The 17,392-nt window shown below is 49.1% G+C and overlaps 1 protein-coding gene across 3 annotated transcripts in view; it reads right to left on the reverse strand.

Annotated features, from left to right (window-relative positions):
- LOC122382611 overlaps nt 1–17,392 on the reverse strand; it is a 77,392-nt gene that overhangs the window by 48,135 nt on the left and 11,865 nt on the right. For 2 of the 3 annotated variants that reach the window (XM_043368168.1, XM_043368169.1), the window contains exons 9-33: nt 16,945–17,069; nt 16,504–16,638; nt 16,033–16,252; nt 15,479–15,609; nt 13,429–13,595; nt 12,833–13,116; nt 12,218–12,415; nt 11,729–11,845; nt 10,156–10,343; nt 9,604–9,786; nt 9,244–9,364; nt 8,861–9,022; nt 8,330–8,471; nt 7,865–8,038; nt 7,554–7,705; nt 6,758–6,907; nt 6,477–6,521; nt 6,154–6,276; nt 5,369–5,486; nt 4,798–4,961; nt 2,621–2,812; nt 1,544–1,740; nt 983–1,197; nt 482–659; nt 28–238 (exon numbers count right to left, since the gene is read on the reverse strand). In XM_043368168.1, the coding sequence (XP_043224103.1) occupies nt 28–238; nt 482–659; nt 983–1,197; nt 1,544–1,740; nt 2,621–2,812; nt 4,798–4,961; nt 5,369–5,486; nt 6,154–6,276; nt 6,477–6,521; nt 6,758–6,907; nt 7,554–7,705; nt 7,865–8,038; nt 8,330–8,471; nt 8,861–9,022; nt 9,244–9,364; nt 9,604–9,786; nt 10,156–10,343; nt 11,729–11,845; nt 12,218–12,415; nt 12,833–13,116; nt 13,429–13,595; nt 15,479–15,609; nt 16,033–16,252; nt 16,504–16,638; nt 16,945–17,069 (4,092 nt within the window). The remainder of the gene's footprint in view (nt 1–27; nt 239–481; nt 660–982; nt 1,198–1,543; nt 1,741–2,620; nt 2,813–4,797; nt 4,962–5,368; nt 5,487–6,153; nt 6,277–6,476; nt 6,522–6,757; nt 6,908–7,553; nt 7,706–7,864; nt 8,039–8,329; nt 8,472–8,860; nt 9,023–9,243; nt 9,365–9,603; nt 9,787–10,155; nt 10,344–11,728; nt 11,846–12,217; nt 12,416–12,832; nt 13,117–13,428; nt 13,596–15,478; nt 15,610–16,032; nt 16,253–16,503; nt 16,639–16,944; nt 17,070–17,392) is intronic. The other variant, XM_043368170.1, reaches the window with a different exon arrangement.

Genomic DNA, 17,392 nt, shown 5'->3' on the forward strand with positions numbered 1-17,392 from the left:
CGCCGTCCTCTTTCACCATGCCCTCACCAGCACCAAGGACGACGTGATGCCCTGGGCGTGCCGCTGATGGTCCAGACGGGCCTCCACCCTCCTCAGCCGCTCCATGGTAGAGGTAACAGTAGCGGCGAGTGTTACACTGCCCGGTCCTCGGCGCTGCCCGTCCAGGGAGCCGATGAACCGTTCTCCACCGGCCAGTACCTCCAGTCGAGACTGCAGACTGCTGGCCGAGCGCGCGTGACTGCGGGAGGGGGGAGGAGAGGTCATGACTAGTATATCTCCTCATCCATGGCTAGGAGGTGTTTGGGGTGGAAAGTGAAATAAACAGATATTAAGCCTTAAATTACAATACCGATCTACTTGCAAACTACCTCCACCTTCCTACCCGCACATCATTGTCTTTTTAACGGCTCTCACTGAAAGCCACTGACCTTGGTAACTGACCTAAGCGTGGCACCTGAGCTAAGAGTTAGCAGCAACTCACCTGAGTTTGAGTGAGTTCCTGGCCCAGTGGGGGAAGGGCGAGGTGAGTGTGGCGTCCACCGAAACCCTCTTGGTGGGTACGTCCAGAGCGGTACTGGCAGAGACGGTCATCTCGACTGGCTCGAGCTCGCCGAACGCCAGCAGGACGTGGTTGTGGTACTGCAGGCGGGTCCAGCCGCCTGCGGACACAGACGAGGTTACTGAAAGGTGGCGCGGGCACCGTGAGTTGACCGTGTATGTAAGTGACAGGCAAAGTAGCATAGGGATAGGGAGTGAGGGAAGCAGACTATGTATAGCCTAACATAATACTTATAGCTGCATATTGGTATAATTGGATCAGTCTTTATTTATCACAAGCCAAATCGGTAAAAATCGACTTAAAGTCTGACGTTAGTCATCGCCTTCTTTCACGCATTTTCAAGTTCACAACCCTGAATTCAAGAAAAGAGATCAGAGTCGTTGCTAAAACCTCCATGATACATAAAACACCATATTCACTCACCAGTCATCGTTCGGTCCATGGTCAGCTGTATCGTATTCACCGGATACACCATCCGAACTGTGACGTTCCTCGTGCCATCCGACGGCTCCTCCGCACGGAAATCCATCATGAGCCGCTGCGTCGGGTCCCAGTTGGCGTCCCATTTGAGATCCACCACCCAGGCGAGTAGGGAGTCCGTGTGGGAACCGCCAACGATCAGCTGGACGTCGCGCTGACTGAAAACGCACGGTAAGGGTTGGTTGACAACATTTTGGTGTTTTGCTATGTACTCGTATTGCTTTCGGAAAGCTGAAAATATGGCGTCAATAGTGTCTAGCGAAAAAAAGATAGCTGGGCGAGCGGTTTGAATGACGCAAAGCCTGACGTCAGCCAGCACCATTTATTACCAACGACAAAGAACTCGTTCTGCAGTTAAGCTCGTAGAGGCCTGCCCGAGTATATGTAGAATGCCTACAAATTCACCGTGCCTAGCCCATCGCGATGTGGGCGCTGCAAAGCTCACACATTACTCTGAAAAGCTCAAACACTACCCTCACCACCCTCATCCCTCATTCCACCTACCGCTGGTGTCGCGAGAGCGCGGGCAGTGAGAGCTCCAGGGTGGTTCGGAACACCTCCCCGAGTCTGAGAGTGCCGGTGACACTGTAGGCCGAGCCGGGGTAGGTGAGACCCAGTCGCACCGACCGCTGTATGTCCGACTCGACTGGAGCCAGCCAGTAGCGCGCCTCCACGCCGTAGTCGGAGCCCGAGTAGGTCACCTGAAGGAGGGTGGGGGAGGGTGGTTACAAGGACGTGGATTTAGCAGTCTGGTTGCAGACCGAATGGTGCTTGGTAACAGACATGTGCATGGATCCGAGTGATGGATCTATGATCTCAGTGGATCTCGAAGCAAAGTACAGGTTGGGATCTATGATCCCACCAGATCCGGCGAGAAAAATACATCTTGGATCTATGATCTCATATGATCTGACGATAAATTAAGAACATGGATCTATGATCTGAGTGGATCCCACCATGCACATTTGAAACCATGTTTTATGGGGTTTCTATGTCAATAAATGCCACAAAACTATGGATTATGACGCGCGATCACATAAAATCACTAAAACAGTATGTTTGTGAGTTGAAACAAGCGTTTTTTGGGGATATATGTGTTCGCAAAAAATAAGCGAGGATCTATGATCTCACTGGATCTCAAGCAAAAAATGAGACTCGGATCTGTGATCCCTACGGATCTCTCAATAAATTACAGAGCTGGATCTATGATCCCGTCGTATCCGGGATCAGGATCCGTGGGATCAGATCCCAGATCCAATTTCTCGGATCCATGCACATGTCTGCTTGGTAATGTGTTGTGGGTGAGAGAAGTGGGAGCTTGGTGTGCTAGACACAAACCTTCTACTTGGATTCGGTACGCTTGTAAAAATCACGTCATGAGAAAAAAATAAGATAAAATAAAAAGAAACCCACCTACGACTTATCATTTCACTATACTACAGTTATCTTCACTAAAAACCCAAATAGAATCCACTGCTGTTGATAGAACATCTCTGAAATTGATGAAACAAATCAATACCGGTCCCCACTTGTGCTCTTTCCCTAGCCCATAATCTCCGTTCTTCACCGGCCGTAACAAACCTGCGTTCCGACAGCGACCACCGTCGGGGAGATCCCGAGTTCTACCGAGCCGTTGAGCAGGGACCTGCCCTCCACGGCCAGATCTAGCTCCAGCCGGTGGTCGACGCTCATGGCCTGCTCGTTCAGCTGAAGACGGTAGATACCGGTGGCCAGCGCCGAGCCGCCAGAGAGCCACCGGCCCTCCATACGGTACTGGGTGGGAGGGGAGAGGGGCATGTGAGATATGTGACACATAAGAGACATGAGAGACAAAGAGCCGCCGGAGACAAGCTGGGACTCCAGACGGTACTAGCGGATGGGGAGGGAGAGATACAAGTTAACCCGCGCCAGGCTGGGGGTCCTGGATTTCCACGCCCTGCTGGGGGGGGGGGGTGTTTGAACACCCCCCTTGTAACTCGGCTCCTGGGCCACGTAGCGATACGCGGAAGGCGGCGTTCGAAAGAGCGTAAAAAATAATGACGAAACCACTTCGGTCAATTTTTTGGTCAGGTCAAAGGTCAGGTTACCAGAGGTCATTGAAGGCAAAATTTCGCCGATTTCCAGGTCGAATGTCGAAACTTCCAAGAAGCCAACGCATAACTCGGGAACCAATAGAGCTACAGCGCCGCGGAAAAGTGCATTCGATAGCCCTATTAACGCCCTTTCTGAGTAATTCTCTTAAATTTGACCTAACGTTAATGATTTTGCCTGCAGGGGGAAAAAACTGCAAAAATAGCCGATTTTTCGGAAACAGTTTTTCTGCAATAACTTTTGACCTAAGCCTTGTACGAGCTTACTTTCACCGGCATCGTGTTCCTCTGGTCAAGACGCATTGAATGAACTATAACTTGACCTTGAAAGGTCAACTTGAAAATTTGACCTCAGGTCAAGGTCATGACCTGACCGGAAAGGGTCATGTTGCATATCAGTTGATCCGTATCGTCGAGCTGAACACATATAAGGCGTTTTCATCGCTCTAGCATGCCTCTATCAAAAGTTATTTGCGAAAAACTGTTAGATACCATTCGTGACCTAAGATGACCTCAGGGCACAAACAAGGGTCACGGACACCATTTTCATGTTCAGTGTGTCTAAACCACTTGTAATTCGGTGTTTGGAAGTGTTTATAATGTCTTTCGTCCAAAAGAGGCGCATTTCAATTTTCTCCCATTGACTTATAATGGGGAGGTCGCAAAATTGACCTGACCTTAGGTCATCGATATCAAAATTCTGATATAAACATTTTGTTCATGCTATTGCTCTTAGCAATCGCTGAAAGTTTCAAAGCGATCGGTCACTCGGTGTAGCTATAACAGACATTGAAACTTTTTATGAGGTGAGGTCACTTCAAGTGACCTGGTGACCTGACCTTGAATGACCTTGGTCTGAAATTTTTACAACATGTGTAGAATTGATGCATGATAAGGTGTACCAAAAACGTGATATATTCGCGAAAAACCACAAGGGGGGGGTGTTCAAACACCCCCCCCCCCCCCCCAGCAGGGCGCGGGTTAAACAGAGGCATTGGACTGAATATGCACTGATAATGATTGGACTGGACTGGACGTGTACTGGAACAGGTGTGAGAGACTTTAGACAGCATGTTCTCATTCATATTTTAACTATTGACAACAAACCTTCGGTTACCAACAAAAACGCTTAAAGGGACCCTCCCACCTTAACATTAGTTTTGAGTTGAGATAGCCAAATTGGTGGCCATGACCTGCAAATACCGGTTTGGACACTCACAACATCGAAAAATGCTTTAATTCGAAGATATGGAATTTCAAACTTGCAGTTTTCGGATTCTAAGGGGCTAATGCATTGGAATGCCCCCTTAGAATTTGTGACGTCAGCGGAGATCTAACGATGTTTAAATCTTAGACCAAAACCATCATTAACACGTGGTGGTATACGCTGCTTTGCGCGCAACGTCTGCCGCACTTTAGGGCTGCCAAATTATTGCTTCCAAATAAAGTCGCTAGTAACAGGGGAGATCCCAAAAAGTAAACAAAAGTAAAAGCCTAATATCTTGAAAACCAGTGAATATTTTTCGGTGAAATTTGGTAGATATTCGTTTTCGCTCTTTCTGAACCAAGGGACATCACTTTCATGCCAATTCATTAACTTTTTTGAAGGTGGGAGGGTCCCTTTAAACAGACACTCTTTACTCACTTCAGGACCCGTCTGAGCCGTACCTTATATTGGCTGGGTGTAGCGGCCTCGAGATCCCTGCGGATGTCGCCAGCGAGTTGGATCGAATACGGGTAGCCCGGCACCTCCAGCTCCCAGTAGCCCTCGAGTTTGTCGGTGCGGCCCACCGGGAGTCCGGTCAGGTTCAGACGGGAGTGCAGCTCACGACCTGAGAAAGGCAGGAAAGGGGAGGTGAGACATGCCAATTGTTAGGCAAAGAGAGGTCTGTCGAGTTTGCTTATTCTTTGTGCGGCCTTCAAGATAAGTCGGCACCTAATGACAGATTGCATGCTTCTAAGCACGGAGGTGCGCTTCCCTGCAATACTTCCATTGGCTATTCCTTCTTCCGCTGAGTTAACTACGATCCCGCATCTATTGTCAGTTGTCACAGAACCACAGTCCGTTCTAAGCATGGCTGCATCGCATAGCGGTATTCCGTATCTGTTCGTATCACGATTCCCAAATCCTGCATCATCACATTGCGGTTCGGTACCCGTATCATCGTACTGCCATAATGTCATACCGTATCCCATACCACCGCATCAAGGTCCCGTATCTCGCATTTGGCCCTCTCACCTGGCGCATAGCGCAGCGTGATCTTGTTCACCAAACCACGGTAGATGTTGGCGTGCTCTCCCAGGAGCATCAGGTCCAGACGCGCTGACGGGTACTTGAGATGGACGCTACCCCTCACCTGGGAGAGAGCAGAGCATAGGTTAGAGCGGACCGGAAAGTGTGGCCCCTCGTTCAACGGAGCTGACGTTAAAAACAGACAGAAGTAGCCGGTCCCGTAGCTCAGTTGGTTAGAGCGTTGGACTCCGCGTGGTGAGAGCACGCATTCCCGGTTATGACAGTCCGGGTTCGAAGCGCGAAGGGCGCTCGACATTTATGGGCCTCCTGACAGGTATGGTTGCGGTTGGTGGCAGACCGTAGCCAGGCGAAGTCAGCGAGGGGACCGGCCGTGCGCGGCTTTGTGCGCACGTTAAACTTTGGACTCTAAAATTCTGCCATAGAATCGGAATTGCGCGATCGGAGGGTAGAGGGCAGGGTCATCGCAACAAGCTTCGCTTAGCGGTGGCTCTGTCCTTGTGAATCCTTCCCATCAAAAGGTTCGGACTAAATTTATAAAAAAAAGTGGCTGATGGCGGGGCCGGACAGAGCTGATATGCAAACCATGGGTTGCTATAGTTAATCACGTAGAGGCGAAACCGTCCTGCATATGTTGGTTTAGCTAAGCTTTAGTCTTTGAAGAGTAAGCGAATTGACTGATATTCTCCAGCAATTAAAAGAATAAATCCGCTCAAGAATAAAAACGTCACGCTTACAGTTACTGTAAAACAGCTGCAGTGGGACATGCTTACCTTGCTCGATTCTTCGGTGGACATGTAATCGAACCGATACCCGACCGAAAAGGTGGGACTCGTGTCGAACTGTTCAGGCCTGAGAGCCGTCTGGATTTTATTCATCGTGCTGGCTCGAGAGTTCTGTCACAAAGAGAAATAGTCACAGTTACAACGTAAAACCCGACGACCACAGGCTGGTATTTTGTAACTTGCTCAATTTGATCACAATGCCATTGTCACAGCAAGGCGCACTAAATGTCATGCCAAACAACATGCTAAAGAAGCATTTGTGCATGGCAAAACAATCAGTTTCAAGATTTGAAGATCTTTAGATCACCTACCTCACAATATTGCATTTTCCTAATACCGCACGGATGATATAATTTCTGAAATGATCCCAAAAATATTTAGTTGACTTAACATTAGTCTTTTGAAAGGAAATCGCAATTAATTTCCATTCATGTCCTTTTATCGACACAACAATGTTGTTGCAAACTAATTTAAAATGAGTATTTCTCCATTCCAGTTCCCACGGCAAAGGGCAATGACCAACATATCTGCGCTTCTTAATTATTCGCCTTCTCCAATAACCGCCACCATGTAAGTTCGGGTTTGTTCTCACCTTGCTGTCCCAGCGTCCCGCCCAGGCGAATCGGATGTGTTCGGTCAGGTCGACATCTGTGGCCATCATCCAGTGTCCGACTCTTCCACCGTCGCCGTCCTCACCGTCCCGTGCCTCCAGCAGTAGCGAGAGCTCGCGCTGAGGGCCGCCCTGCCACCACAGATAGACATACAATCACAGACAGACGGTCACACCAGACACCGGAGTCACACCAGACACACAGTTTTACAGACACGGTCACACTGCGCCTCTATCGTGCCTCCAGCAGTAGCAAGAGCTCGCGCTGAGGGCCGCCCTGGCCACCACAGACAGGCACACAGTTACAGACAGACACAGGGTTACACAGACAGACACACAGTTGCAGACACACACAGACGGTCACACCAGACACACAGTCACATACAGACACAGACAGACAGACAGATAGCCAGACAGACAGACAGACAGACAGACAGACAGACAGTCACAGACACAACAGACAGACACACGGTCACAGATAGACACACGGTTACACTGTGTCCCTTTCATACCTCCAGTAGTAAGGAGAGCTCCTTCTGCGACCCGCCCTGACCATCACAGAAAGACACACATGAATTGTCACGCAATTCATTTTGTGCCTTCAGCAGCATCGACACAGTGGGTTGTCTGTATTGCGCTCCTACCAACACAGTCATTCCATTACTGGCGATCGGGGTCATCAAACATCACAAAAAGAAACGTCAGGGTGAGGCACTCCTACCACATACCACAAGAAACGCATATCTTATACCTGAAGATCACACACTGGAAGCCTTACCCGCAATGTATGTTTGATGGCGATTTTCGATTTATACAGCTCCGGAGACTCTGTGGCGTTGGAGACCAGCCCCAGCGTAATCGACGGCAACGTGAGACCAAGGTCGATCTCCCGCTGCATTGCGCTCTCGTCCTGAGATATCTTGACAAATCCTGAAAATATATATTGTTTCATTACACACGGTATGCAGAGATGTAAACACAAATTTCAAAACAACGTACATCGTCGCATAAATCATTGGACTAGGGAAATATAAAAAACAATCGCTTTCAGCTGTTCATCCGACTGAAAATAAAGTCCCACTGACCTACCCTGTAGATTGGCGTACGGGTTCTGCACGAGGTTGAGTATGAACGTGTGTCGGTACATGACGCCGGTGGCAGTCTGGTCGGTCACTAGCTGTGCCGTCAGGTCGAGCACCTGCACCCCTCTGCGAGACACCTGCAGCGCTAGCTTCTTCCTGTTCATCTCCCAGGCGGTTTCACCTGACGGCAGTGTAGCAGGGTTATAGGTTTGGCAGGGAGATATTAGAACAGGGAGATGTGTTACAAGAAAAACGCCTCCAGATTAATGAATGTGCATTGTGCATAGAATGTATGCACGGAACTTGTTCAAGTGAAAACAAGCGATCTGATTTAACGATAGTACGAGTATACCTATTTCGCCATCGAACAGATATTTCTACTCAGGGAGCATACATATTTTGCCCTTTTGTACAATCAGGATATTTTTGTGCATGTTAAGCTATCATGCTATATTTTTGAAAGCACACTTACCGTTTCCACTGAGCTTTTCACCGGGATAGGTGAATATGAAGCCGATTCTGCCGTGCTTTTTAGACCTCTTCAGTTTCAGTTGGACTCGCCGATCTATCGTGGACTCCGGAGTGTCGAGCGTCACGATCAAGTTGTGTTCGAACTGTGGGAGACGATCGAATACGTCAACATATCGAACGATTGCTGGATTTCATTACTTAAATGTCTTCGTTCCTGTCCCTACCCATAATTATCAACATCGTCAGTGCATCATGATTTATCTACCAGCACCACGCAATTTCGCCACGTCTCTGATACTCTGAATATCATCTTCAACACCATCTTCAACACCTGGCAGGCCAGGTGCCGTCTGCATGGCGCCGGGCGACTATCAGGGGTAAACTTCGATTGTGAATACGGCCACAAAAATAACCCGTTAACCGTTACTCCTACCCCTACCCTTAACCCGTGATTGTGAATACGGCCACTGAATGCACATTAACAACGACAGCACGCTTTATGCACACCCGCTAATCTGTAATAACTAATTACATTGTTATCGGTGATGCCCCATTCGAGTTTGTAGCCCTGCATCGTTTTGTCGGTCTTCTCCACGGAGAGGGCGATCTTGGTGGGCCCGGTGAGAGGAAAATGAGGCGCCATCTCGTTATCCGAGGCGTTCACGTAATGCAGCTGGGCGCACAGCTTCCAGCCCTGGAAGAAAGACAAACTCGGGTCAGTGGAATAGGTGCCATCGGTTGGATAAGCATGTGGCGACATTATACGTGTCAACGATCATACAGCTGGACAACAAGCAATGTTTTATTCATGACTTAATCTGTAATTGGGCCCCACATGAGCTTTGATTCTACGTTAAAAAGACTTAACCCAGCCACTGAAACGTCACGCGGGCAGTGACGGCGTCTCATATTTACCAGGACGCGTTCATTTCCTGAGCAGGACACGAAGGAGACTTGTTGGTGTTTGTCCCCTTCCATGGTGATCTCTGATGTCAGCGTTGTCTGTTGGTCCTGATGAATAAACTCCATCGAAGACCTGTAAGAGAGGAGAAAATACAATTGTACGAGGGAATCGCAGGGACGATAATCTCAGCCTGCTTTACTACATAATTGTTTGAGCGATTCGCCAGCTCTCTGAACGAACTTTGATGCCCGGAAATTAAACAATCGTTCCATCCACACTGATCTGTGAAAATAGCCAGAGCGACATCGCGACTTAAATGAACCATCTACGCTTCCCTCTTCAGCCTCTGTACCTATCGCATGTATTCTTACTCGAAATTGTAGACGTCCATCCTCTCTTTGGGCATGTTGACCTGGGCGTTGACGAGCCTGAAGCCCTCCATTCTGAGGCTGGCGTCCACGAGGGTGGAAGAGTGGACGGTGGCCTTCATGCCCATTCCGAGCTGGACGGCCATTCCGTCCACCATCATCGTCATGTCGCACGTCACCGCGCCGCTGGAGTGGAATGGAGTGGTTAATAATCAGGCGGCCACAGCTGCACTGAACTTACCGCAGCTGTGATCAGTATCGCTGAGGTCACGATATTACAGCGATCTCATCTTATACGTGAACTGCGTTGGAAGAAAGAACTTGACATGAATAATATATCATAGATAGCATGAATCGTCATGATAATAATAATAATAAATTACATAACTAGCATTTCGAACTTGAGCAAATTTGTGAGACGCATTTTTAGGAGAAATAGGAACGCAAAATATGGCCACGTATACATAGCTTGGTGTCCCAAAAGTGACCAATGCCGTTAGTCTGATGCTCTGCATTAACTGATTTTGCATCATTGGGCGCCCACCAGTGACTGACCTGGGCCTCAGTCGGAAGGCCAGATCCAGCTCCTGGCTGCTGAACAGCCTCTCCAGCTGGGCGTTACCGGACATCTGGACATTGACAGCGGCCACGGCAGAGACGGTGAGGTTCATAGGCAAACCGACTCCGGTCGGCACGATGTAGGTGCCCTCCAGAAACTTCACCGAGCGACTGATGTCCAGACTCTGCGCAGGGAGGCAGATAGGGGTCAGATCGGGATCATGCGTCCTCGATCGAACATACGGTAGGTTACTGGCTAAGTGGAAAAAGGGATGGTCAGTCGTATATGTAAAAATGGCCGTTTTAAAGTACATGACTGCAAACTGATAAGATATGAAATAATATTAACCCTATTCCTGGCGGGCTCCGCCGGGACAAGAAACTGGCGGGGGGGGGGGCCGATTCGGCCCCCCCCCTGAGATCTCGAGAACGAAGCAAGATAGCGACAAGCGGTAAACGGCATCGGATACGCACGGCCAAGATCTACAATTTTTACAAAGGTCATTTTCAGGTCAGGTCAAAGATGACGTCACAGGGGTCGAAAAAGACAAAATGGCGGCGCTAGATATGGAGAGAGTTTTTCTCGGATAACTTTCGAATTAGTCAAGATAGGAACAAACTAAGGGCATCGTCGTGATCCTCTCGTCAATCCGCATCGAAAGATATATATGTTGACCTCGAAAGGTCAAGGTCAAAGGTTGACCTCAGGTCACGTGACCTCGAGGTCATCATGTATATCATTCGATGCGTCTTGACGAGCTGAACACAATGAGACCATCCACGCGTCTGTATCTTGTTCCTGTACGGAGTTATTGGCCAAAAACCTTTGGTGACCTTTGATGACGTCACATGACCTCACAGCTGCCCAACAGCAAAACAGACCTCAAGGTAGTGAAGGTTGATCGTATATGAAGTCATGTATGGTATATGGGGCCATTCCGACCCGTTTTAGTGGTAAAAACAGGGAGTTGATTTTTCCCCCATTGACTTATAATGGGGAGGTCGCGAAATTGACCTGACCTTAGGTCACCGATATCAAAATTCCGAGATATACAAATTGCACATACTGGTACCCTAACTAAACCCTGAAGAGAAGAAATTGATCGGTCAAAAACTCTAGCTCTGGCGTGATTGCAAACTTTTCTGAGGTAGGGTCACCAAACCGCCTCTGGTGACCTGACCTGAGGTCAGATCAACTCAAAATTTTTAGACATGTTGCGTAGAAGCCTTTTAGGAAAAGTCAGAAAATTTGAGCTTCCTAGCTCAACGCGTTTGGGAGAAATTACCAAAAAACCTCAGGGGGGGGGGCTCCTGAGGCCCCCCCCCCCCCGCCAGGAATAGGGTTAAACTCCGTTAGGCGTCATATCTTTGGCACTGCAACTATTTCGGCAGCAAAACACCGAGGTCGTACATAAGTATTTACCTTGCGATTCTGGCTGTTTTATGTCTATTGAACGGCGACAATATATATCTTTGGAGTTTTTCCTAATTATTGATAGATAAACTGCAACACCTAGCGACTCGTATCATTACCGCCACTGACAGGTTACCGACCGCCAATCTCACCCACCTCTGTGCTTCCCAGCCACTTGATCCACTCCCCCGGACCGTTTTCGGTCAGCCACCCGGTCACTCTGTTAGCGTCCGAGCTCCGCAGATCCACGCCGTCCACCTCATGTCCAAACACCTGGCGAAACAAACAACAAACGTGTCCAAACACCCAATGACAAACACCAACGCGCCCAAACACTGGGTAGCATGCTTATTGCTTACCCAAATTTAGCAAAAGTGTGGAAAACTGTCTCTTCTAGTTCTGGTTGATCGTGGAATAGCACAAGCAGATGGGGCAGCCTGAATATCAAAATGAGCACATGCATATGCTTGTGCATTGATAATAAAAGCAGTTCCACAAGGCTCCCGTAATATGAGTCGGTTCCCGTAAATTCTTAGCTGCTGAGCTATTCTCTAAATAATCATAACAAACACTTACACACGAAACGAAACGAAGCACCTCACAAAAAAGGTAACAAAGATGAACTCTACACGTTGCCATTTATACCTTCATGTGGAAGAATGCCTGCGGGTCGCCCATCCTGCCTGCTGCGTCAAAGTCGGCCTTTATCTTCTCCAGTTTCTCCCGCTGGGTGGCGTCGCGGCGACTCCGGAAGAGCGGCTCGGGCGCGGCGTTATGGAGCCCTCCGCCGGGCGCAAACACCGACTCCACGAGACGCTCCATGCCCTCGACTCGGGCTCCGACCTGAAATAGAATGGCGGCGTGGTCAGTCTCCTGGCTAGCCTGGCTCGGCAACTTTCGCGATGGTCCCATACCTACCTTTCCTTAACGGGAAAGAAATGCTGAATTGACCAACATCCAGCCAGCTCCTGGTTGGTTTGCGCATTGTGAATATAACTGGCGACCGAATGACGATTCATACTCAGTTACATCAAGCACCATGAGCCATGAAGCTTCCCATTTATTTTCAAAGTATATCCCAGGGTAAGTACGCATCATACAAAATATATACGCATCATACAAATATCGGTACGTTCAAAATACGTGCAACAAGTACATATGTGTACGCATTTTATCATTTATGACAGTCCCTGGCTGCTTTAAAAGCAAATCACCGTGCTTCATTAGGCCATCTCATGTACCCGAAAGCCCAAGTCTTACCTCCAGCAGGTTCACGCTCTCGCCAAACATCTGCAGCGTCAGGTTGGAGTTGAGCGAGCGTGGGATGTAGCTTTTGGAGCTGTAGACGAGGTTCGAGTCCAGCGACGCGCCCACGTGGTACTCGGAGTTGAAGCCGGAGATCTCAAAGTTCCTCGAGTACTTGCGTGTGTCGATGCTGAACTTGTTCTGCAGGTGGAGATCGGCGAGAAGTCCCTGGACCTCCAGCTGGTAGGGGGAGGCCGTCTCCTGCAGGTTCATCAGGTGGGTCCACACGAACGAGCCCACTGCAAGAGGCGATTAGCAGGATCAAAAAATGTTGAGATTGCATTTATAAAACGAGGCAAAATATCGTCTGAACGATGTTTTGAATGGAAAGACCAAGCACTTACAAAGCTCAAACCCATTGCGGCGGCAGCCTATCGTATTACGCATTTCCGTAGTCTACTTCTTTTACGTGAAGTCCAGCTGGTCTGAATGAAATCGCGATAGGGAACACCTCAGTTGCTATAGCGAACACGTCTTGTAATCCTGTATTAGACTGCCGAGACTGCTCACTCCGTGCATCACATCTACCACCACTGCACCCCAGTACCCACCTTGGTTGACCTGTTCCCGCTCGAGGGCGGCGCGTACCAGGCCCACTTCCTGGTGCGACGGGCACCGCATCAGGCCCAGATAGGCGGCGATTCGCACCTCGCTGTCTTCAGCCATGTCTCTGAACACGGCCCGCATGAAATCGCGGCGCACCGTGCAGCTGAACCGTCTGTGGGGAGAGGGGGAAGTCACGTCAGAAGATAGGACGATCGAGGGAGAGTTGTCAAAAAGACCTCCTTTAAAATGGACCAATGTTTAGCAAAACTGGTGACGGGGTTCATTGCTCGTATGTTCTTTGAGTTTTGAACAAGGTTTGGAGTAGGTATTTATTACGGAGCGAGCGAAGCGAGCGGAGTCTTACGTAGAATAACGGAAATTTCTGAGTATGAGCGGCCGGCCGGCCGTGGTCACGCTTTTGCGAGGCTTATATCTCAGCAATCACTTGACCGATTTACATGCGGTAATTTTTGTGGGGTAGCTTCATTCCTTCTACCAAGTATTGGACTATTCCCGATGCATGTGGGTGACCCCTTATGCACGTGCCACGTGCAAAACGAAGAGGTGTCACTTTTGTAATTGTTGCAATATCTCGGTAACTACTTGGCCGATTGCGCTGAAAGTTGGCATGTAGGTAGGCACCCACTAGGCACTGCATATCCATGTGCCAGAGTTGGGGTGCTGCTGCACGTGCGCACGTGCAGGGGTCGTTTCCAGATCTCGAGAACGGTTGGACCGATGGCGCTCAAATTTGGTACATGGTTAGGGACCGGTTAGTAGGGTGCCGTGCAAAAGTCAGTTGGGACCCATTTTGCACGTGCGCACGTGCAGGGTGCCGCTTCCAGATCTCGAGAACGGCTGGGCCGATTGTGCTCAAATTTGGCACATCGCTAGAGACCGGTTAGTAGGGTGCCGTGCACAAGTCAGCTGGAGGTACCCCCTCAAAATTTCGCACGTGCAAGGCTCACCCTCTCGCTCGCTCCGTTAGTCGCCCCAAAAGGCGCTATACTGGTTACGGAGCGAGCGAAGCGAGCGGAGTCTTACGTAGAATAACGGAAATTTCTGAGTATGAGCGGCCGGCCGGGCCGGCCGGCCGTGGTTACGATTCTGCGACGCTTATATCTCAGCAACCACTTGACCGATTTACATGCGGTAATTTTTGTAGGGTAGCTTCATTCCTTCTACCAAGTATTGGACTATTCCCAATGGATGTGGGTGACCCCTTATGCACGTGCAACGTGCAAAACGAAGAGGTGTCACTTTTGTAATTGTTGCAATATCTCGGTAACTACTTGGCCGATTGCGCTGAAAGTTGGCATGTAGGTAGGCACCCACTAGGCAATGCATATCCATGTGCCAGAGTTGGGGTGCTGCTGCACGTGCGCACGTGCAGGGGTCGATTCCAGATCTCGAGAACGGCTGGACCGATAGCGCTCAAATTTGGCACATGGTTAGGGACCGGTTAGTAGGGTGCCGTGCAAAAGTCAGTTGGGACCCATTTTGCACGTGCGCAGGTGCAGGGTGCCGCTTCCAGATCTCGAGAACGGCTGGGCCGATTGTGCTCAAATTTGGCACATCGCTAGAGACCGGTTAGTAGGGTGCCGTGCATAAGTCAGCTGGAGGTACCCCCTCGAAATTTCGCACGTGCAAGGCTCACCCTCTCGCTCGCTCCGTTAGTCGCCCCAAAAGGCGTTATACTGGTAAGTAAATCATTATCATTTTGGGAGTTGTAAGGGCAATGATGACAACAGCCCGGTTTCCATGGGCACCTGTGATCCGGATCAGCAAAAGTGTATGAGCTAATCCATGAAAGTTGGCCAATATATGAAAATTAGAATAAGAGATTAACTGATAATATAGCCTAATCCACTCTGAATTATAACCTGTAACGAAGAGTTCGAGAAATATTATACGATTTAAAGTTGCTGATCCGGATCACGAGTGCGTCAAAGCTCAGCCACTGGAGTTTCACAAAAAGAGAATGAAACAAATCATAAACCAGCAGGACCATTTACGTCCACCTCCAAAGTTCGCAGCCACAGCCCATCCTCTCACCTGAACGCCTCGATGGCAGCCACCTTGATCCTGGCCGGGTTGTCGCGGCTCATGAAGCACTCGTTGAGCGTGTCGACCACGGACGGCGGGGAGAGACCGGCATTACCGGCCGCTCGCAGCGTCAGCAGCACCTGACCGAAGGTAAGGAGTGGGATGGGGGTAGATGTTAGTGCAGGGAGATCAAGATTGCGGAAAGATGTAAAGGAATGAAACGTACAATGCAGCTCATTGGAATAACTAAGATTAAAGTTGAATACTTGAATAGGAACGGATACAAGCGTCACAACCGGAACCAGCAATTTATAATAAATAAAATAGGTAACTTCAGACTATTTCAAATCCAGTTCCATGTTTAGCAAGGCACATCAATCCATGTAAAATAAATGCATAATGACGTACCGATAGATCAGTTACAAGGTTGATAGGAGGCATAAGTCGATTATCAAACTCGACATATTTCACGTATGGAGACAATAATTAATGTCATGCAGAAAATCATACCACGTCTTCCCCACACCACGTCCAACAGAAGACAGCCCTCTCACGCTCCTTACCTTCCTTTCCTCCTCCTCACTGTTCGCCCGACAGTCGGCACCGAGCGGTCGAACCAGCTGCTCCATCGTCTCCAGAGCCACACTGTCTCTGTCGCACTTTTCGTGCTGACGGCAGTACTGGTAGAGCACTGCGCCCGCTGCCAGCCGCGCGCGGGTCGCCACGGCCGGGTTCCGAACCTCCAAAAGGCCGGAGGCGATACGAAGCATCTCCTGGTCGACACTGAGAACGAGATGGTGACATTTAAACACACCTTCGGCAGCTACCATATTAACTATATGTGCCAAGTGTTCTCGAAAAAAAAAATCGTTTGCATATAATGCATATCAATGGCGTAGATATAATTCGTAGCAGCGCAACTACTAAGACGCACGGGTTACCAATGCAAAACTGCTCAGTAATTGACCTTTACAGGAGACTATGCATTTATACTTTTAAACAAAGTATCAATCACCACACAATGTTCTCCGCACCTGGGTATGAAGTTGAGCGCCAGCAGCCAGGTGTTGGCGACCCGGTCGGTGACCTTGCCGTCGACAATGAGGTCGGTCATCAGGTTCAGCGATCCGGCCGTGGATACCACCGGTAGCGCGTCCTCGATCAGCTGCCTGTGAGAGCGAGACACGCGAGGGATGAACGGTGGAGTGAGGCAACGAGTAACAGAGAGGTTCAACAAAATATAATATTGGCTACGGTTGGTAGCCTAATCTAGGCATACTCTGATGCATGAGATCGTCGTTTATTCAAATATGCCGCAACGAGAAGGAAATTCCGTCACAACGCAAGGCAGACAGTCATTTTCTTCTACTAAAAGCATTACATAGCTTGAGATCATCAGCCACATGCTATAACGCACCCCCGAGTGAGCCCTGCTCGCCTCTGTCTCTCTAAGTCTCCATTTGTCTCCAACTCACTGTCCGTGTCGGCAGATGCTCGGGCTGTGCTGGTGCAGGGCCCTGATCTCAGCGTGCGTCATCCCCCGCAGGTCGTCAATCAGCTGAGAAAACTTGGTGGTCGACTCCACACGCACCTCAGAGTCCTGTCAACAACACGATATTGATTTGAAGATTGTTACGGCGCGATATTTTCTAGTATTTGAAGGATTTTTATCTAAAAAAAAAAAAAAACAGGTGAAACCTTACTCCTTAGGAAGTCAATTCAAAACGTATCCGTAAATAGAATAAACAATTTAATGTTAAGGTTTTGAGATGACAAATATAAATTCATGACACAAAACCCCAAGGCAGCAGCCAGCTGATGACTGAGCCACAGACTTCTCTATATATAGAGATCTTCTTCTCTCTCTATATATAGAGAGAAGTCTGTGACTGAGCTAATCGCATGTGTGTCGCTCCATCCGCT

The sequence above is a fragment of the Amphibalanus amphitrite genome, unplaced genomic scaffold, assembly GCF_019059575.1.
Source record: "Amphibalanus amphitrite isolate SeventyFive unplaced genomic scaffold, NRLGWU_Aamphi_draft 000143F_arrow, whole genome shotgun sequence".
Classification (NCBI taxonomy): domain Eukaryota; kingdom Metazoa; phylum Arthropoda; class Thecostraca; order Balanomorpha; family Balanidae; genus Amphibalanus; species Amphibalanus amphitrite.